Source organism: Corvus moneduloides, chromosome 11 (assembly GCF_009650955.1).
Source record: "Corvus moneduloides isolate bCorMon1 chromosome 11, bCorMon1.pri, whole genome shotgun sequence".
Classification (NCBI taxonomy): domain Eukaryota; kingdom Metazoa; phylum Chordata; class Aves; order Passeriformes; family Corvidae; genus Corvus; species Corvus moneduloides.
The window spans coordinates 2,031,979-2,049,654 of NC_045486.1; the positions used below are offsets into that span (position 1 = coordinate 2,031,979).

The 17,676-nt window shown below is 46.9% G+C and overlaps 1 protein-coding gene across 1 annotated transcript; it reads right to left on the minus strand.

Annotated features, from left to right (window-relative positions):
• Positions 1 to 74: 74 nt before the first annotated feature.
• ARL8B (ADP ribosylation factor like GTPase 8B) lies at positions 75 to 17,179 on the minus strand. Its single transcript, XM_032121200.1, has 7 exons — positions 17,013 to 17,179; positions 8,458 to 8,538; positions 7,812 to 7,885; positions 7,300 to 7,393; positions 6,642 to 6,709; positions 6,341 to 6,411; positions 75 to 4,896 (listed from the first exon to the last, which is right to left on the minus strand). The coding sequence occupies exons 1-7, from the start codon at positions 17,133 to 17,135 to the stop codon at positions 4,847 to 4,849; spliced, it is 561 nt and encodes a 186-aa protein (XP_031977091.1). The 5' UTR covers positions 17,136 to 17,179; the 3' UTR covers positions 75 to 4,846.
• Positions 17,180 to 17,676: the final 497 nt, after the last annotated feature.

Here is a 17,676-nt window from a genome sequence, read left to right on the forward strand (position 1 = left end):
GGTAATGAAGGTTCTTAGATATTTCTAACAATAATAAAAGCAGTTGTCCTACTACAGATGAATATGCAAAAAAATGGTTTTCAACAACACTTTATTGAAGCACTTCAAAATTATCACAATGATAGATGTTGCCTTTAACAGAATAAAACCTGTCATGTCGTAATTAAAAGGCACTAATCCTGGCACAAAGGTCTACTTACCCACCTTCCACTGGGAGGGAAATTAAAACATAAGTATTTCACTTCTCCTTTTAAAGAGTATGTGCAAAGCCCCTCTGAGTGCCATTCTGTGTTTGCCATTGGAGTGACACATAAGAGAAAACCCCTCTGTTTCACCAAGACACTTTAACATCCAGCATCTGCAGCCCTAAAGCAGCAGAGCACTCTCTGAAGGGTTGTGGTCTGGTGAGACAAGCTGTTCTGCACTCACTTTTTGGGAACTAAAGCCCTGAAGCTCAGGCACTCACACATCACTTCTCCTTTAACACGATTCACTGTCCGTGTCAGCTTAGAAACACAGCTTGAATATCCTGCTTTCCACCCCTTTTTGGAATCCACACTATCAGGGTCAGTGCAGGAGCAAGGCAGGGGAGCAGTGCTGGGCATGCTGGGGGAGCACAGTTCCTGCACAAAGCAAACCAGGACGTGCCATTGCACAGCCATGGCAACGACAAATGAAACCTCAGGGAAGTTAAAAGCTTCATAATCCTGCTAAGCCATATCTCAGGTTATTACAGATCCCTGCACAACATTCCTAGATTCAACAGAGAGACTGTTCGAGGCATTTTCTTTGGCCTTTTCTTTTACCAGAAGGTGAAGATGATGCAGTTTGATATGTCAGCACCCAAAATCCTTCCAACCTGCTTCCATCAAGATGCAAAGAGAAAACATAAATCATTGAGAAACTGGATTATTGTTCCATGAATCATGGAACAGCTCCACATTTGTGCATCTTTCCTGTTGCCAAGTGGTGGGACAGGCCTGCTCTGTGCAGCTGCCCAGCCCCTCAGCTGTCCCTGGGTGATGAGAACTCCCCTGCTCTGTAATTGCACTTTAGGAACCACCATCCACACTGAAGCTGGGAGGACGTGGACACTCCAAGGAAAACTGTCCCACAGCCAGAGCTGTGGGGGCAAGCACAGACATTCCTCATCTCATCACTGATGCTCCAGGACCACTCACACTGAACAGAGCCACCACCAAGGACTGAGAGCTGATTTCAAGCCCCAGGACAGCACCCAACGCCCACACCCCACGAGGTCACACAGGTAGGACGTGCTGTCTAACTTCATGTATTCACCATCATGAGTTCTCTCTGGCTCAGTATCTGCCTTTTCACAAGAGCTGCTTTTCTTAATATGCCAACAGTCAAGACCTATATCAGAGGAGTTTCAGGACTATGGCTATTGATGTCAAGTGCAGTAATTTATGTAACTAAAATGCATCCCCGAAAGCAACTTTAAGAGAATTGGAAATTTAATCAGCCTCTTTTTACTGTCCATGCTCACTACAGAGCCTGAGACAAGTAATCATGGTAAGATTACATTTCTAGAACACAGCTACAGCATCCAAGTTCAGCAAACACCACTGCTAATGCCTGTCCTGGGCTCCACACCTTTCTTAGGACAGAAAACATTTAACCTTGGACATAATGTGCCAGATGAGTATTGTTTTCAGTCCAAGGCTGAAAGGTGTTGAGGAGGAAACACTTCCTACACTTCCTTTGTTTCAGAGAGGTATCTGGCAAGTTCCTCAAGCCCAGAAACAGAACAAGTGCAACCCCATGCACTGGAATCAAACAGCCACTCTGAGGTCTCCTTTCTGCTACAGGAGTAACCAAGGGCATCTGGAAGAGCAGTACCAGAAGAGCTGTGAAACCCAGCTGGGGGCATTTGGGGGAGCATTGCAAATGTACGTTTTAGAGCACACACACCTTAGGGGGCCCTGTGCCTCTCCCTGCTGTTTACACACAGAAACAGAAACTGTTACTGAAATACCACACCAAGCAAAGAGCTGTGGGCCAGTTCATACCACAGCCGCTTTGTGATTGGTACTGGTATCACACCAAACAGACTAACAAGGCTTAGTGCACTAACACTATTCTCAGATTTGTGTCCAGAGGCATCTTACTTTGACTGTGAACTGCAGGGAGCTGGTTTTGCATGCAGGAAACTCCCAAAGAAATAGGCACATGATCTTTAACAGTTCACTAGTCCTTCCCACCAGCTGAGTTACACGTGAAGGATGCTCAAAGACCTGCACTCAGGGCTAAAAACTAACCTGATACAGCTCAGCAAGTTTGAAAGCTTACATGGAGACAACCCTGAAACAAGACATCCAATTTGTTACCATTAATTGGAAGATGCTGACAGACAGTCCTATGAAATAATCAGTGTCCTAAGAAAAATTAATACAACAAAAACCTTTGGGAAGAACAGTCAGTGAAACTTCAGATTAAATTCACAGCAAAGATTTTGTTCAAGACCTCAGTCAACAAAAGCCTCACTTCCCACGGAGATAAGAATCCTTCTGCTTTAATCTGCACTGAAGGATCAGGAACTGCAAGATCTGACACTTGTGCTAGAAAAACAAAGGTTTTACTCTAGGCTCAACACAAGAACCAAGCTTGCAGTCACATGCATTTCTCTCCTGAAAACAGAGCTGCAGAAGGCTACCCCTACTTCAGACCATTCACTGACCATTGCTTTTCACACACATAAAAAAGCCCTGAAATCTGCTCAAACTGACTATCTGAGCTTGCTCAGGTAAGGTGAGCAAGCCCCAGGCCTCAAATGTAGTTGTGTGAGCATTTCACTGAACAGTTGAACCACAGAATGTAAATCAGCTCAGGTTTTTACCAATCTTTCTTCCCCCACTGTAATCTTTGGCAGAGCAGACAGACATCCCATCGTGTTTTTCCATGAGTTCAGCCACATCAATTCAAGTCAGGCAGTTAAGTGTCAATACAACCCTCAAAACATAAGTTTATTGAGTAAAGCTGAAGAGCAGGAAACCAACATATGCATCCACCTAAATAAAAAAATTCACGTATTTACAAAGTTCAGTAATTGTATAAGTTGTTCACATGCAGAGAGTAATGCACAGGTTAACAATTGGTAGTGTTTGGATGCCATAAACGCTGAAAGCAGTGAAGTAGATAAACACCAAACACATCAAGTTTAGCTATAGGCCAGTTAACTAAACAGTGACCTGGTCCCCCACAAAGATTCACACATTCTAGTTTAGTTTCCTTATTATAGGCACAAGCAAGTTTGCTAAATAAAAGTAACTGTAGCAGTTCTGGCGAACTCAGGACTACAGTAGCAAGTTAATACACCCTTCTCCTCTACAGCACCAGAGTATGGATAAATTGAAATCATGCTTCAGAGAACTGAAAGGGGACAAAAAGTTAAAATGCAGCTTCAGACCGAAGGCAGGCAGCGTGTAGTGTCTGTGCAACAGTGCCAGAGCTGGGACACGACAGTAAGGCCATGGCAGTCTGCGTTAACACTGGCGTCTCAGAACTGAGAACGGTGTTCCCAACCCGAGGCTCCCACGGGATGCAAACCACACAGAGGTGAGGAATCACACACAGTGTGAGGCAACACAAGCAGCTGCACCATGGATCTGCACACACGAGTAGCTACACTGACACTGCTGGATGAACAAACCAGTCTTAACAAGGCTGTCCCTTTAAATATGCTGAAGTCATTGAGAAAGTAAAGCTACAGAAACATTACAATCTTGAGTTTATACACACTTCCCTAAGCTGCAGGAGCTAGTCAAGAGACAGGATCAATTCATTGGCTCTCTTGTGCTTTGACACAGCAGAACATTTCATTGCATCTGACAGGCTTTGCACATGGTTACATCAAGAAAGCAGGCGGGTCTAGAGTTGTCACAATAGCCCAGGTATTCCATAGCACCAGGTGAAACTGTGCCCAGCCATTCCAGGAGCAGGAGAGAGACACTGACAATTACACACAGATTGTGCTAAAGGTCAACAACTGCCTCGATACAAGAGCATCAGTAATTTGGGTGTCATGCAGCTGCTCAGAATGCATGTTCTGGTTTCAGAGAGAGACCACGAGTATCTGGAGATAGAAAAATGTATTTGAACAAAGCCTGATGATCCTAGCAATTTGTTTTCATGCTGGAATACTCCAATTTTTGAAAGTTTGACAGAACAGTCCATTCCCATCCCCCACATAAATGTTAAACAGAAGCAACAGAATGATTTTAAACACATGACTTTCCTAATTCATCAAGAGAGTTTTCTTTTTCAAGTGACAGGATCTCAGCTGTAGATTAGTGATGCTGATCTATGCCTTGTGCTCCCCTCTGCAAACAGTTTCCATTTCTCTGCTTACATACACACATCACATGCATTTGTGAGATCAATCAGTATCCCACAACTCACGCTTAAATGTTTTCTAACTACTGTATGTGGCATCTTACAGAATCTTAATGCTGTCAAGCATCAGCATCTTCAAGCCACTAAACACTAGAAATAAAACACTTGCTGAAAATCATATAAAAACCTGGCCCTGAAAAACCAGAACAGAGTGTACCATCATAGTTAACATGGTAGAGATATTCTTTTAAAAAGCCCCCCCCACAACCCTCCCACCACAGATGGTTGTAAAATAAATATTTGTGCTGACTTTATCATGACAACTCTAGTTGTTTTGTGACAGAATAGGAATACAAGTCTTCAGCAGTGCACATGAGAAATGAACCGTGAAAAGGCAGATTCTTGATACAGGATTTTTGGGTAGTATCTCATTATGGAGGGAAGTGGACAATTGAGATTATGGCCAACTGGTACTGGAGATTCCAGGAAGACTTCAGCTTCTTCTAGATTTTGAATGCTGAATAAGCCACTGAAGCGTGATATCTACAGGGAGAGAGAAGAGAAGTTCCATTTCAAGTGTCTGTATTGGTGTAAGTGGCAAAGCTTTGGTATTCCAGTGTCCCCAAACACAGGACAGGAATATCCAAGCCCTTCTCTAGAGGATGGCCCAGGGCAGATGAACAGAATGATTTTTTAGGATGCTTGCTGTCTGTGCTTTGATCCTGTAACTGCCCAGCATCCTGGAAGTGACAACTACAGGCACTGCCCCACACATCCGGGGTCCTCAGTTCTGTCCATCTCTAGGAAAAAGACATCCCTTCATCTGGCACTTCACTGTGGCTCCAATAATTAGCTTTAGATCAGCATTGCTCTATTCAGCTAGTCTGCAGCTCCTCACCTGATGAGAGCAAAGCCAGTTTAGCCCTTTGGTACAAGGCATCAAGCTCCTCCCTGCCTGGAAGGGGCTCTCCTAAGGAAGGGAAAAGCCCTGGCTCCCCTCCCATCAGCTCCTTCCCCAGAGCCTCAGTGATGCTCAGCTGTGCTGGGAGCCTTGTGTGCATCTCCACGGAAGGGAGTCTCTGCTTCTATCCATCATGTCTGAACCTCCAACTGATGCTAAGGTGACAGGGGCTTCTTGGAAGCCACAGCTGTTCCACAGACTGTTTAGTTTTCCTAGAAAGAAGATGAATCCTTAATATAAAGCCATCCTGGTATCCTCTAGAACTTCTCCTGGGAGCATCACCCTGAAGTTTCCTCATCAGTAAACTCCTGTTACCCTGGCAATGCACCAGTATTAATCCTACAGCAGCCATGGAAGGCATCAGGAGGAGGATGGAAAGTGTCGTTAAATTCTGTTCTCACTCGGCTGAGATGACTCCGTTTACTTATAAAGCTTATGGCAAATACCAGATATTACACAGGACATGGTTTCTGCCTTTGAACTCCACAAGTTCTAAAGCATTTGATTCTGTGCCAGAAAAAGGCACTGTTTGGCTGCAGGGAACAGGGACTGGCAGATGCCACAACACAAACTGCTCTGATAAGACACCAAGGGAAGGTGATTATTTCAAGGGAATGACTTGAGGAAAAACTTGCTGTAAGTACTCGTTATCCTCACCAAGTGAGGCAGAGGTGAGAGCACCTGACAGAAGTATAAAATCACTTAGGCCAAGCTAATAGACTAGACAGCTATTTCCTGCAAACTAACTGAAGAAAGGAGCAGGCTTCACAGGGACTGACATGTTTTGGTAACTACAACCCCTAACACCACTCTAACTAACACACCTAACTACAACTCTAACACCAGTCAGGCATCCTCACTGCCATCAGGAGTTACGCAGAATTTAACCAGTGCACTCACACATTGGTCTTTGATTTGTTCCTGGTTTCCTGAAGACAGGAAGCTTGTGTTTAAGAAGTTACAATCCCTCCCAATCCATCCTCTGATAGCAGTTCATAATTCTCAGCATTCTGGGTTAATAGTTACCTATATTATCTTTCTCTTTGCAAGAAATAGAGTAGCAGCAGATTTCTCTGTCCTGAATAGCAGCAAGGTTCCTAGGAAAGAGAGAACATTTCAGCACACATTTCACTGACACAAGGACTCTTACTGACAATCTGAACTGTTCCTCTTCCCCTTCCCCACACAACTTGCTCTGTACAATGCTCAGTTACCTCCTGTTGCTGGATTTTCCACTCATGAATGTGAGCTTCCTGATCTAATAACAACCCTATGTACATGAATTTATTGAGTAAGAGAAATGTTTCTTAGGAAGGGTTAGACTTACATCTTTTCAATTAGCTGTTTCTCATCCAAAGCATTAGGAAGGTCTCTCTTATTCCCAAGGACTAGAACCTGAAATCCAGAGAAGGAAATGGCTGTAGCTTTGCTTAAAAAAACCCCAAACAAACAGACAAAAACCCTAACGAAAACCAGAAAACCAACAAACGTCAAGGGACTCTCATGAGCAGTCTGCATCTGCCTGTTAAATCTAATGGAATGAGATATTCACTGTTAAACCAGATCAAGACCTAGTCCCAGGGAAAGAGGGGGTACAAATAAACTGTTCTGTGCAACGAGCAAGCACGAGAACACATCAGCTGATAAATCTGAGAACATTTGCAGCACACTCATCTGAGATTCCCCAAACTTACTCTTCTGTACTACACTGTGGTTAACCTTTAGTCAAGAGCACAAACTCATACTGTGGAATCCTCCAAACTACCGTTTCAGTTGTATTTATTATGTTTTGTGAGCACTGAATAAAGTACAATCACTGAAGGTCAACAGTTCCATTTTAGGCACTGGGGGCAGGTATTGTTCGTGCTTATACTGACCAGTAATGTTGGGCCTTACAATTAAGAGTTCAAGGCAGACTTCAGAGTTGCTCAAGTGATGCACATTCCTCAGAGATATTTAATGCTGTTTGAGGTGACGTTACTTACAGGGATTCCTTGTAACTGGGGCTTATCTAGAAGATTGTGCAGCTCATTTCGAGAGGCTTCTATTTTGTCACGATCTGCAGCATCTACCATGTAGCTTTAAAGAGAATTTCAGGTTAGGTCAGTGACACTGAGCTCCTGCAGAAACATTACTCTTTTTTTACACTGCCAGGTTTGAGAACATTCAACAAGGCTTTAAACAAAGCTAGGACTTCTGAGCAAAGAATTTGGTTCTTTTAAAAAAAATTCTCTAAGAACAGAGTAGAAGGAAGATGCTTTGAGTCAGACAGCACTGCCACCCAGTTCAGACAGGGAGGAGTTAGTATTCCAGATCAGACACTGATAAGAAATAACCCATCCTGAGCCCTGAACTTAGGGGTGAAAAAGGTCAATGTGGTTGCAGTACAGGTTCAGAATCACAAGGAGAACTACAGAGTCAGGCATGCAGTGTTAGGAAGGCTCCCAGAGAAGAGGAGCACATGTGAAGGAAGCAGAGCTGAAGGAAGGACACTTACACAATAGCATTAACTCCTCTGCAATATCGCTCCCACATGCTTCGGAATCGGGGCTGCCCTCCTATATCCCAAATCTTAAGGCAAGGGGAGAAAGACAATTTAGCCATGCACTGTGTTTAAACATGTCAGGCAAAGATAAGACAAGAAATCACAACAGTTTTTCCTTTCTCCTTAAGCAGCTGCTGGACCTCTCCCACGTTACAACAGGAATAATCCCTTGCACAGCTGCTCAGAGCTTGGGGCCCAAGAGCAGGAGATGCAAACTGGACTCCTGTGTATGAAGGTTACACACTGAGGTACACAAGAATATAAAATGTATTCACTTAAAGGTTTGCTTTTGATGTAAACCTTCCCTTAAGCAAACTGATGAGCAGGAAAGAGGCATCTCTGGGCCTCAAACACTCAGATCTAAGCCAGACAGCATTATCACAACAGTGCTTTAACTAGTCCTTGAACCTGGGAATCACACACAGATTCTCATTTCAGAAACTCCATAAATAAACATAAATGTCTTCTTAAACTACTCCACAGATTTAGCTGAGCCTCTTCAGTTTTCTATATTTGTCCCAAGGCTGGAAGCAAAACAGAGCAAACACGTAAATTTTAAACTAGAAGCTACAGAAAACAGTCAACAATGGCAACATACCTTTATTGTAACATTACCCTTTGTAACTTTCCTCATGTTGAAGCCCACAGTAGGTATCATATCTTCACTGAATTGACCTGACTGGAAAAAAAAAAAAAAAGAGAGAAAGTTAAATTTAGTGCTTATCTGACACAGCTGGTTTACATAGTAAAATATCACAAGCTTTTTCTAACCATTTGCCTTCCAACTGAAGGTTTTACAGCCAAGAAGTCACGGATGTTAAATCCATGTGTACTGGAGCTTGTGTGAAGTCAGACAACTCATTTTGTACAGTCACTGAAATCATTTTTCAAGCCTCCAGGCAGCCAGGGGAGCAAAGTTACCTGGGAAAGTGCTTTGCACAGCTTAACAGATGGACAGCCACGGCAAGGGTAGGAAAAGAGCCATTCACCTACTTCTGCTGGAGCCAAGGTCTACAAGTCAGGATCTCCCAGTTACCTGGGAGCTAGAAATATCCAGAAGGGCTCCCTGTGATGCAAGGTGCTCTTTGGCCAGCATTTGCAGTAATAAATCACTCTTGTGGAGGAAGCCTCCAACCCACAGGTATGGGGTGACTCCCTGAGGAGTGTTAAAGGCTGGAAAGTGGAAGGACCTGACAGGTCAGCTTCCTGCCAGGCTGCAGCATCCAACGTGTTCAGCAGTGGCAAATTCAACTCCAGAGTATCTGAGCCCGTTTCCAGCAGACATTCAGCATCACTCCAAGCCGGGACAGAACTGCTGCAAACAGCAGTGCACTGGAGAGGTTCGCCAGTGGCAGATGTTTTACTGCCTGTAACACTTCAGTCTGCAGCAGCTTGAGAGCCAAGTTTTCAACACTACCACAGATTTCTCCCTTGGCTGTTTGGCAGAACCGTGGCCATTATGAAGCTCACTACATCCATTATGTGTAATAGAACCAGCCAGTCAAGCGCATTTGGAAAAATTAGGGTTGATCCCAAAGCATTCAGTTGTTTAATTAGGGTTTGGTATCACAGCAGGAAAGTCTGCATCTCTCCCCTGACACTGCCCAGAGAAGTTCCCTGGGGTTCAAAGCCCTTTGGGATCTCGGAAGCAGACACCACCCCAGAGTTAGGGCCTGACTGCCCACAAGCTGGAAGGAGCAACTAAGCCTGACCAGGTGGCCACAAAGGCCAACAGCTCCTGGCTTGTATCAGAAACAGTGTGGCCAGCAGGACCAGGGCTTCATGAGGAGCTTGGGTCAGACCCTGCAGGACTGCTTGAGAAGCCACTCCACCCCTTCTAACTTAGCAAGGTGGGTGCCCACTGCAAATGCCAGTCCAGTAGCAGTCCATTCCTGCCTGAAATGCCAGTGTCTGAGCTGCCCATCACAGCCAGAGTGATCAGCACAGCTCAGAGCTGACGGTCAGCTGTGCTGCCATGGCTGAGGCAGCTCAGTTCAGCTCCTCAAACCAGTCTTGCCTCTGAAGGGTCACTTACCACACTGCTCAAGCACCACAGCATTCCTGCCTCCACAGTCACACCCCACACCCACAGCTCCTATCCCAGCGTCTCCCAAACACTCCCTGAGCCTCCATCTCTGTGCTGCTGAGTGTTACCCCAGATGGTGCCAACTATTCCCACTCAGATCCTTCCAGATCCTTCTCTCGAGAGCTGTTCTTATCAATAGGAACACACATTCCAAGAACCTCCTGGACTCATCACCTCCCTGCTGGGTTTATTTCCAGAAGACATGTGGGAAGTTGAGGACCCCTACGAGAACAAGGCCTAGCCATGGTGAGACTTCTCCCAGCTGCCTAAGGAGGATTTTGGTGTCTCTTCATCCTGGACTAGAAGAGACTCCCACCAGGGTATCTGCCTCCCCCTGATTCTTACCCATAAACAACCTTATTGTGACCCTCATCAAGCTCTAGACTGTTCAAACAGTCTCCTGCCCATCCATCCCTGTGAAGAGTTTACAGCCCTCCCTTGCAGCACTCACTGTGCCAGTCATCCCACTAATTGCAGTGTGTTCAGTACCAATTTCATGTTCTCCCACTGCTCTTTTAGGATACGGATTCCTGCAGATTGGAGCAGCACTTCATTTGCCACATCTTTAATGTAACATTGAAATTACTGTGACCCACCACAGGGAAACTTCTACAGAATCTTCAGGAAAGCTGCTGCATCTTCCTCCTTCCCAAGTGCTCTCTACCCACACTGCACATCCCCAAACCTGTTTTGACTTGCTGAAAACCTCAAAGCCTTAAAACTGCAGTGGTTCAGTTGAGTTTCAGCTGCCTGTTCTCTGCTTTGCAGAGGGACAATCCAAAGCTGACATGAACATATTGGTCAGCTCAGGTCTTCACTTAAGAGACCTTCCCCTGATGTGAGTGTGGGTGTTCCTCTGCTCACAGGCAAGTGGGCCCAAAAAAAGCTACTGGCACTCACCTTCTCTTTTAAGACAGGTCAAAAATTGGTTAAAACAATTGTAAAGGATTTTAGCAGCAGACAGTGTTCTCCCTTGATGGATTCTGCTACCACATTCAACTGTCTTGGCCCAGAAACAGTTCTCTAAACTCAGAATTTAGAGGGCTTTTGTTTACTACCTCCTCAGAGGAAAAAAGCCAGGAATTCAGCTTCAACTTAGAGTATTCATATGCAAAAGCTACTCAAAGAGCAGAACAAAAGGAATATACTTTTACTAGCAGGCACTTCTCTTCGAACCAGCCTTCCCTGCCAGAGCAGAGTACTTGGTGCTGTCACTGTGTGCTCACAATAAGATGCTTTCTCCTCCTAAAACACCAGCTTTAAAACAAGTTTGATATGCTCAGCAATATTTTCAATTCCCGATGGGAAAGCCTTTGGCTGTTGTCACACACAGCAGCATTGCTCAAACACTCATCAAGGACAGCAGGAGTAGCTGCTGACAAACCCAGCAATGCCTTGTTTTCAGCACTGGTGCCCATCCCACCAGGCAGACCCTGAACTCCCTGCAAGGCTCCTGGAAGGGCAGGAGCTGTCCCAGCAGGGATTCTAAAGGAAGCCTCAGCCCCGAGGTCACACAGACCACACAGCACCAGCACAAGCCGAAGGTCACCAAAGTTAACTCCAGCCCGTGTGGGAGATAAGGGACAGAGAGACTAAACAGAGACAATTTCAGAGGCCACATGCACGAAGAATGCACAGGATTGATCCTTAAGCTTCCTGTTTTAAGAGATGCTTCCTTCTAGATACTCAGAGCTCCTGGAGAACCCAAATATGTGATTTTAGTGCAGCATGAACACATTTACCTGGATGAGTATTTATGTTGGATAAGGATTATTCAGCACAGCAAAACTGCTTCCAGACTGAACTAAGGGACTTTATCCCATGAATCAGTTTGGGTTCAGCTCACCTTGTATCAGCACCAGCACTAACTCACAGACTGCAGCATTTCTGAACAAGCCAGCTACAGGTACAGTTCATTTCCCAGAGCAAAACTTAGGACAAGTGTTTAACTCGCCATCACCTGACATTCCAGAAGCGCACAAAGTGAGTTTAGTCTCTTTTATAATTTAATTCATATTACAACAAGCTTATTAAACCTATCATTTCCAGCTGTCTTGAGTCAAAGAAACCTAACCCAAACAAAACCACATTCTGCTTCTCCATAACCATAAGCTACAGCCAGAAACTCAAATTGCAGGGAGTTACAGAATGATAGAGTGGTTTCAACTGGGAGGAACCTCAAAGACCATCCAGTGTCACCCCCTGCCATAGGCAGGGGCACCTTCCACTGCACCCGGTTGCTCCAAGCCCCATCCAGCCTGGCCTTGTACAACTCTCACCAGACTGTCAGCACCAAGCCCCCTAAGCAGCTTGTGACTCCACAGCCTGCACAAGGACATTCTTTTTATCATCAGAAAAGGTCAGGGCAGCCTTTAGTTTGCATGTCATAAAGCTGACATGATTCACTACTGTTATAGGACCAATTTCTTCATACAGAGTTTGTTACTACACAGCAAAGATTGTTTTATCTTTAATCATAATACTTTTCATCCAGCTAGATGAGATCACAAACAAGCTTAACCAACTAGAAGACAACACCACTGGAGTATGGAATCCAGCCAGGACACTCCCAATCCACCTGGATCAGAGTATTACATTAAACCCTGCTGTTCATCCCTAAAATTTTCTTTCTTTTTGCACTAAGAAAAAATGCTGCATGTCTCCAAAATTTCTTCTTAAAAAATTATTTAAAAAGCAGTGCAATTTTAGCATTATATCAAGCTACCCCTACACTAAGCCTCCTCTGCAACACTCAAAGCCTCAACCAAGCAGTGCATCATAAATGGACAAATCAACTTTCTATAGTCCAGCTTCCTTCTTTAGGAAATACTTCAGTGTTCCAGCTACTTGTGATCATGATCAGAAGCCTGAACTCCAGTTTAGAAGCTTCAATCCCAGAAAGGCTTCCCAACAGCACTTCCAGGAATGATTGCTGCAGAAATCAAAACAGTGGTATATGACAAGAAAAGGCATTTTTATTTCTCCAACCCTGACTTTAACTGAGTATTTAAAAGGACATGGACTGCTTAGCAAATATCTACCATAAAAAAGGCATATGTCTGTCTAGAAGTCAGTCATGTAAGAGCTCAGGACATTTCATGTTTTTGATAGTCAAGAAAGTGTCTTTATCCAGGTGTTATCACTTAAAGCTCTGCCATTGCTTACAAAGTGCTCTACAGGAACGCAGGACCAAGATGGAAAAAGTAGATTCTGATTTCAGTCACCTGTTTCAGCCCAGCTGGGGTACGGCAAGCAGGACCTCAAAGAAAGGGTCTGAGACACCTCCTAGGAGCTTTATTAGCTAATGAAGTGATGCAATGCATTTCAAGAGACTCCTGCCATTAAGAAACACTTGGAATTTTATCACCCTTCTCCCTTAGCTATGGTGTGTATGAAGTGACAACACATGGGGTTTATGGCCTACCTGGGTGGTTCAAAAGGCACTAAAACAGCAGGGAAGCTCTTTAGAGCAGTATTTTTCTGCACTTCTCTGGTGTGGCTTCTTCAAGTCAAAGTTACTTATAACAGTCACAAGAACAGAAGGAAGTTGCAGCTCCCAACTGGCCAAATGAATCTTTTGTTGAGAGGCTCTTCAGGAATTGCCTCTCTCTAGAAACCACAGTCTCATTCCAACACTTGCCAGATATTCCAAAGTTAAAAAACAAACCACACTAATTCAGGCTCTGACACAAATCCTAAAAAGGGACCTTATTTACCCTGACACTACAAACAGGTTGAGTTTAGCTCTTGAACCTGATAACTGTATCAGAGAAGTCCAACTTCCTCCTACTCCTCCAGATCTCTGCTTGCTACCAGGCTAATGAGCTTCAGTGTTCCAGTGCCACACACCTGGATCAAGGATCAACCTACCAGGCGTCAAGCAAAACTTCTAAAGAAACCCCAGGACACGCCACTCTTCCATGAAATACGCTGTTGAGGCTGCACAAGTGCCCCATTCTCCAGCAGCACGCGCTGCCATGCCGGGAGCAGAGTCAGTTTACTTGAGTCATGTTTCAGTTGCGTCACAGGGCCGGAGCAGCCCCCTGGCCTCCCGTGCTCCCCGCAGCAGCACGGCCACAGCTCCCAACTCCAACTGCCCGGGAACGGCCACGAGCTGCAAACACCACAAGGTCCTGCAGAGTCTGTAAATAATGGGCATTTCCAGGGCTCGGATCAGGAGCCGACAATTCCAGATGCGATCCCAGGATGACATGCAGTTTCTCTGAATAAGAGCCACAGGCCATGCACATTAGGGAAATTAGGACCAGGAAGAAATGATATCCTCCCTTGTGAGCAAGTTTACTCACGCACATGGAAAACTTATGCTTAATATCTAATTAGAGACAGTGACTAATGCGGAGCCTTAGAAAAGCAGAAGCTGCATTAGCTGAATCCAGCCCTAATGAGATTTCACTGCTAACATTGGGTTTTAAACCTTCTAATCAAACTGATCACAGGCGGGTTTGGGTTGGAAGGGACATTCACGACCATCCAGTGCCACCCCCTGCCATGGGCAGGGACATCTTCCACTCTCCCAGGCTGCTCCAAGCCCCATCCAACCTGGCCTTGGACACTTCCAGGGATCCAGCAGCAGCCACAGCTGCTCTGGGCACCCTGTGCCAGGGCCTCCCCACCCTCACAGGGAAGGATTTATCCCTAATATCTAATCTATAATCTCCCTATCTCTCAGTTCAAAGCCATTCCCTCTTGTCCTGTCTCTCCAGGCCCTTGTTTAGTCTGATTACAAATCAAGTGTTTGTTTACACCGGAGGAATAAACGTGATCCAAACCCGCTACCAACCTAGAAAAGGATTATTCTAGAACTGGACTGTCTGCCTCTCGTGGCCTGTCCACTTCAGCAGCAGTCAGGCCTTGTACCAAGCTTCCTGTGTAATTGGTTGAGTTTTCCCTCTAGTTCCATATGCCTGATTTGATGGGCAGAGATTACGTTAGAGATTTATATTGGATTAAACTCACTGTTGTCAAGACCGGCAACAGCCCTTTGTTAGACAGCACACAAACTTCTAAGCCACAGCAAGATCCTGGTGTGCACTCCAGCTTTAAGAGCTATCCTATAGGACATCTTGCTGTGTCATTCCTTTCATTTTAGTCTTGAGGAATCTCAACAGCCTCATCCACCCAAACCATTAACTGGCCTGCAGAGAGCAGTTGTTCTTTTCCTGCTCTCATTCCCAAACACAGACTCTGAACTAAAGTCTGTCAAGGAAGCAAATAAGAAGTCAGCTCTGCACGCCATGGACTGCGCTACTTCTCTAAAAAGTGATCTTACGCTGGTAACTGAAGCTTATGCTATTATTTTTTTAAAACCAATAATAAAAACCTGAGCAAACCTCCTCCCTCTGTTGTTTTGTTTTTTTTTTGTTTTTGTGTAAAGACTCACCAGATTTCCTAATTTAAAACTTCAGAAATGTGACTTGATGCTTCCAAACTAAACCAGCTAAGGAGGCTGTGTCAGCATGCACAACAACTTCCTCCTGCCCCTGGGTTTTGCAAGGCTCTTTGAATGGCACTCGCTCAGATAAATGCCTGGGTGTGATCCTAACATGTGGTTGAAACCTTGCAAGATTCAACCCCCGCAGAGGAGGCTGGAAACAGACTCCAGCTTCACTTAGGAAAACTTCTCCCACTTGAGACAAGTTAGATGGACTAAACTGATGTGCAGCTACTACAGCTCTGAACCACTGCACATATCTGCAGTCGGTTCCACAGGTAACTCCCCAAACACGTGCTGCTGGTACTACACAGAAGCAAAGCAGTTCTTTGACAAGTGCCATCACCAGGAGGACTCCAGAGGATGAAAAGCCTGCAGAGAACCCCCAGCTGCAGAAACACTCCAAGCAGTATCAACTCAGCAGCCACAAATCAAGGTTGTTCAACAATGTCAGAGCTCCATGTCTACAAATTCAAGCTCAGAGGTATTGGCAGAGCGTGAAAGAAAAGGCTTCTGGCATTCCTGGGTCACTCCAGCAACTGCCAGCTAACCACCAGTCAGAGAAGAGTTACCTTGTATGAAGTAACCCATTTCCCATGATTATCAGGAAGCCCGCTGAGTGCTCACACCTGAGCTACACAAGGGCTTAGTTATGTTTTACCAGGGCGTTTGTCAGTGTGCAAGGATGATGTATAACTGCAAGAGAATGAAAGTCCTTTTCCCAGGCAGTAACTCATTCAACTGACACTTAAATAAATACATTCTTAGAAATACTCTGTAGTGTTAAGGACACAGCTTCAAAAACCAAAAGACAAGCTGAAGGTGTGCTCACTCTAAAGCTGGAAACATCAGCTTTCTCATTCTAGGTGCACTGCACTCAGGTCACTCATGCTCCCTGAAAAACCAAAAGGTGCCCTGGTTGCCCATTTCAGGAGCTCCCACAGTCCAGCTTTTCCATCACATACATCAGCTGAGCAGGACACTGATGAAGCTGAACATGCCATTTAGGCAAAGCCACTCTTTATCTCGTTCAACAATGGAAAAGCTTCGTGTAGGAGTATTCCCACACCCTTCCTTCACCTGCTCCAGGCACATCACCAGATCAGCAGGCCCGAGTGCAGCAGTTTGCTGCCGATGGGCTTGTGAGTTGTACTTCTCAGGTAAGTTGTACCTTAAGAGAAAGGAGATTATTTGATATGGGTCTCAGCAAGAGATAAGCAAATATCTGAGAGGAGAACCGAGAGTGGGTGCTGACACTTAAATCACTTAGGACTACGGAAAAACAGTCAAAGGGAGGCGGCAGCTGAAGACACACAATGTTATCTCCACATCTGCTAACACAAGCCCCGCCACACCGACACCCTGACTGAAAGGCGCCTTCAGCGCCCGCTGTGGGGCCGTGCCCTGCTGTGGGATCAGTGTCCCCGCGGGTCCCATGAGCACACGAACGTTTATGGAGGCACGGCAGCCAGCAGGGCTCAGCCATCGCACCCAGCGAGGGCTCACACGCCGCTGCCCGTGCCCCGGCCCGGGGCCCCGCTCCATCCCCGCTCCATCCCCGCGGCACCGGGCCGGGCTCAGGCCGCTGCCGGCCCCCGCCCGCCGCCCCGCTCACCGCGATGACGTTGACGAAGGTGGTCTTGCCCGAGTACTGCAGCCCCACCAGGGTCAGCTCCATCTCCTCCTTCCAGAAGAGCGAGCGGAACCAGTCGAGCAGCCGGGACAGCAGCGCCAGCATCGTGGCGGCGGGCGGGCGGGCCGGGGGCGCTGCGGGCCGGGCCGGGGGCGCTGCGGGTTGGGCCGGGCGATGGCTCCGGCGGGCCGGGACGCTGCGGACCGGGCTGTGCCGGGCCGGGCCGGGCCGGGCTGGGCTGTGCCGGGCCGGGCTGGGCTGTGCCGGACGCTGCTCCGGCCGCTCCGGGACACCCGCGCTCGTCTGGGCCCGGCTCCCCCCGCCGCCGTCACGTGACGCCGCGGTCACCCGGTCCGGCCGGCCCCGCCCCGCCCCGCGGCGCCCCCTGGCGGCGGGAGGACCGAACGGGAGAGGGCGGGGCGGGGCCGCCAAGTGGGGTGTGGTGAGGAGGGGTGTGTTACCCCGGGCCGCCGTGGGGCGGGACGGGCCGTGGCGGCAGCCCCGAGCCCGCCGTGGGGCGGGACGGGCCGTGGCGGCACCCCCGAGCCCGGTGTGGGGCGGGACGGGCCGTGGCGGCAGCCCCGAGCCCGCCGTGGGGCGGGACGGGCCGTGGCGGCACCCCCGAGCCCGGTGTGGGGCGGGACGG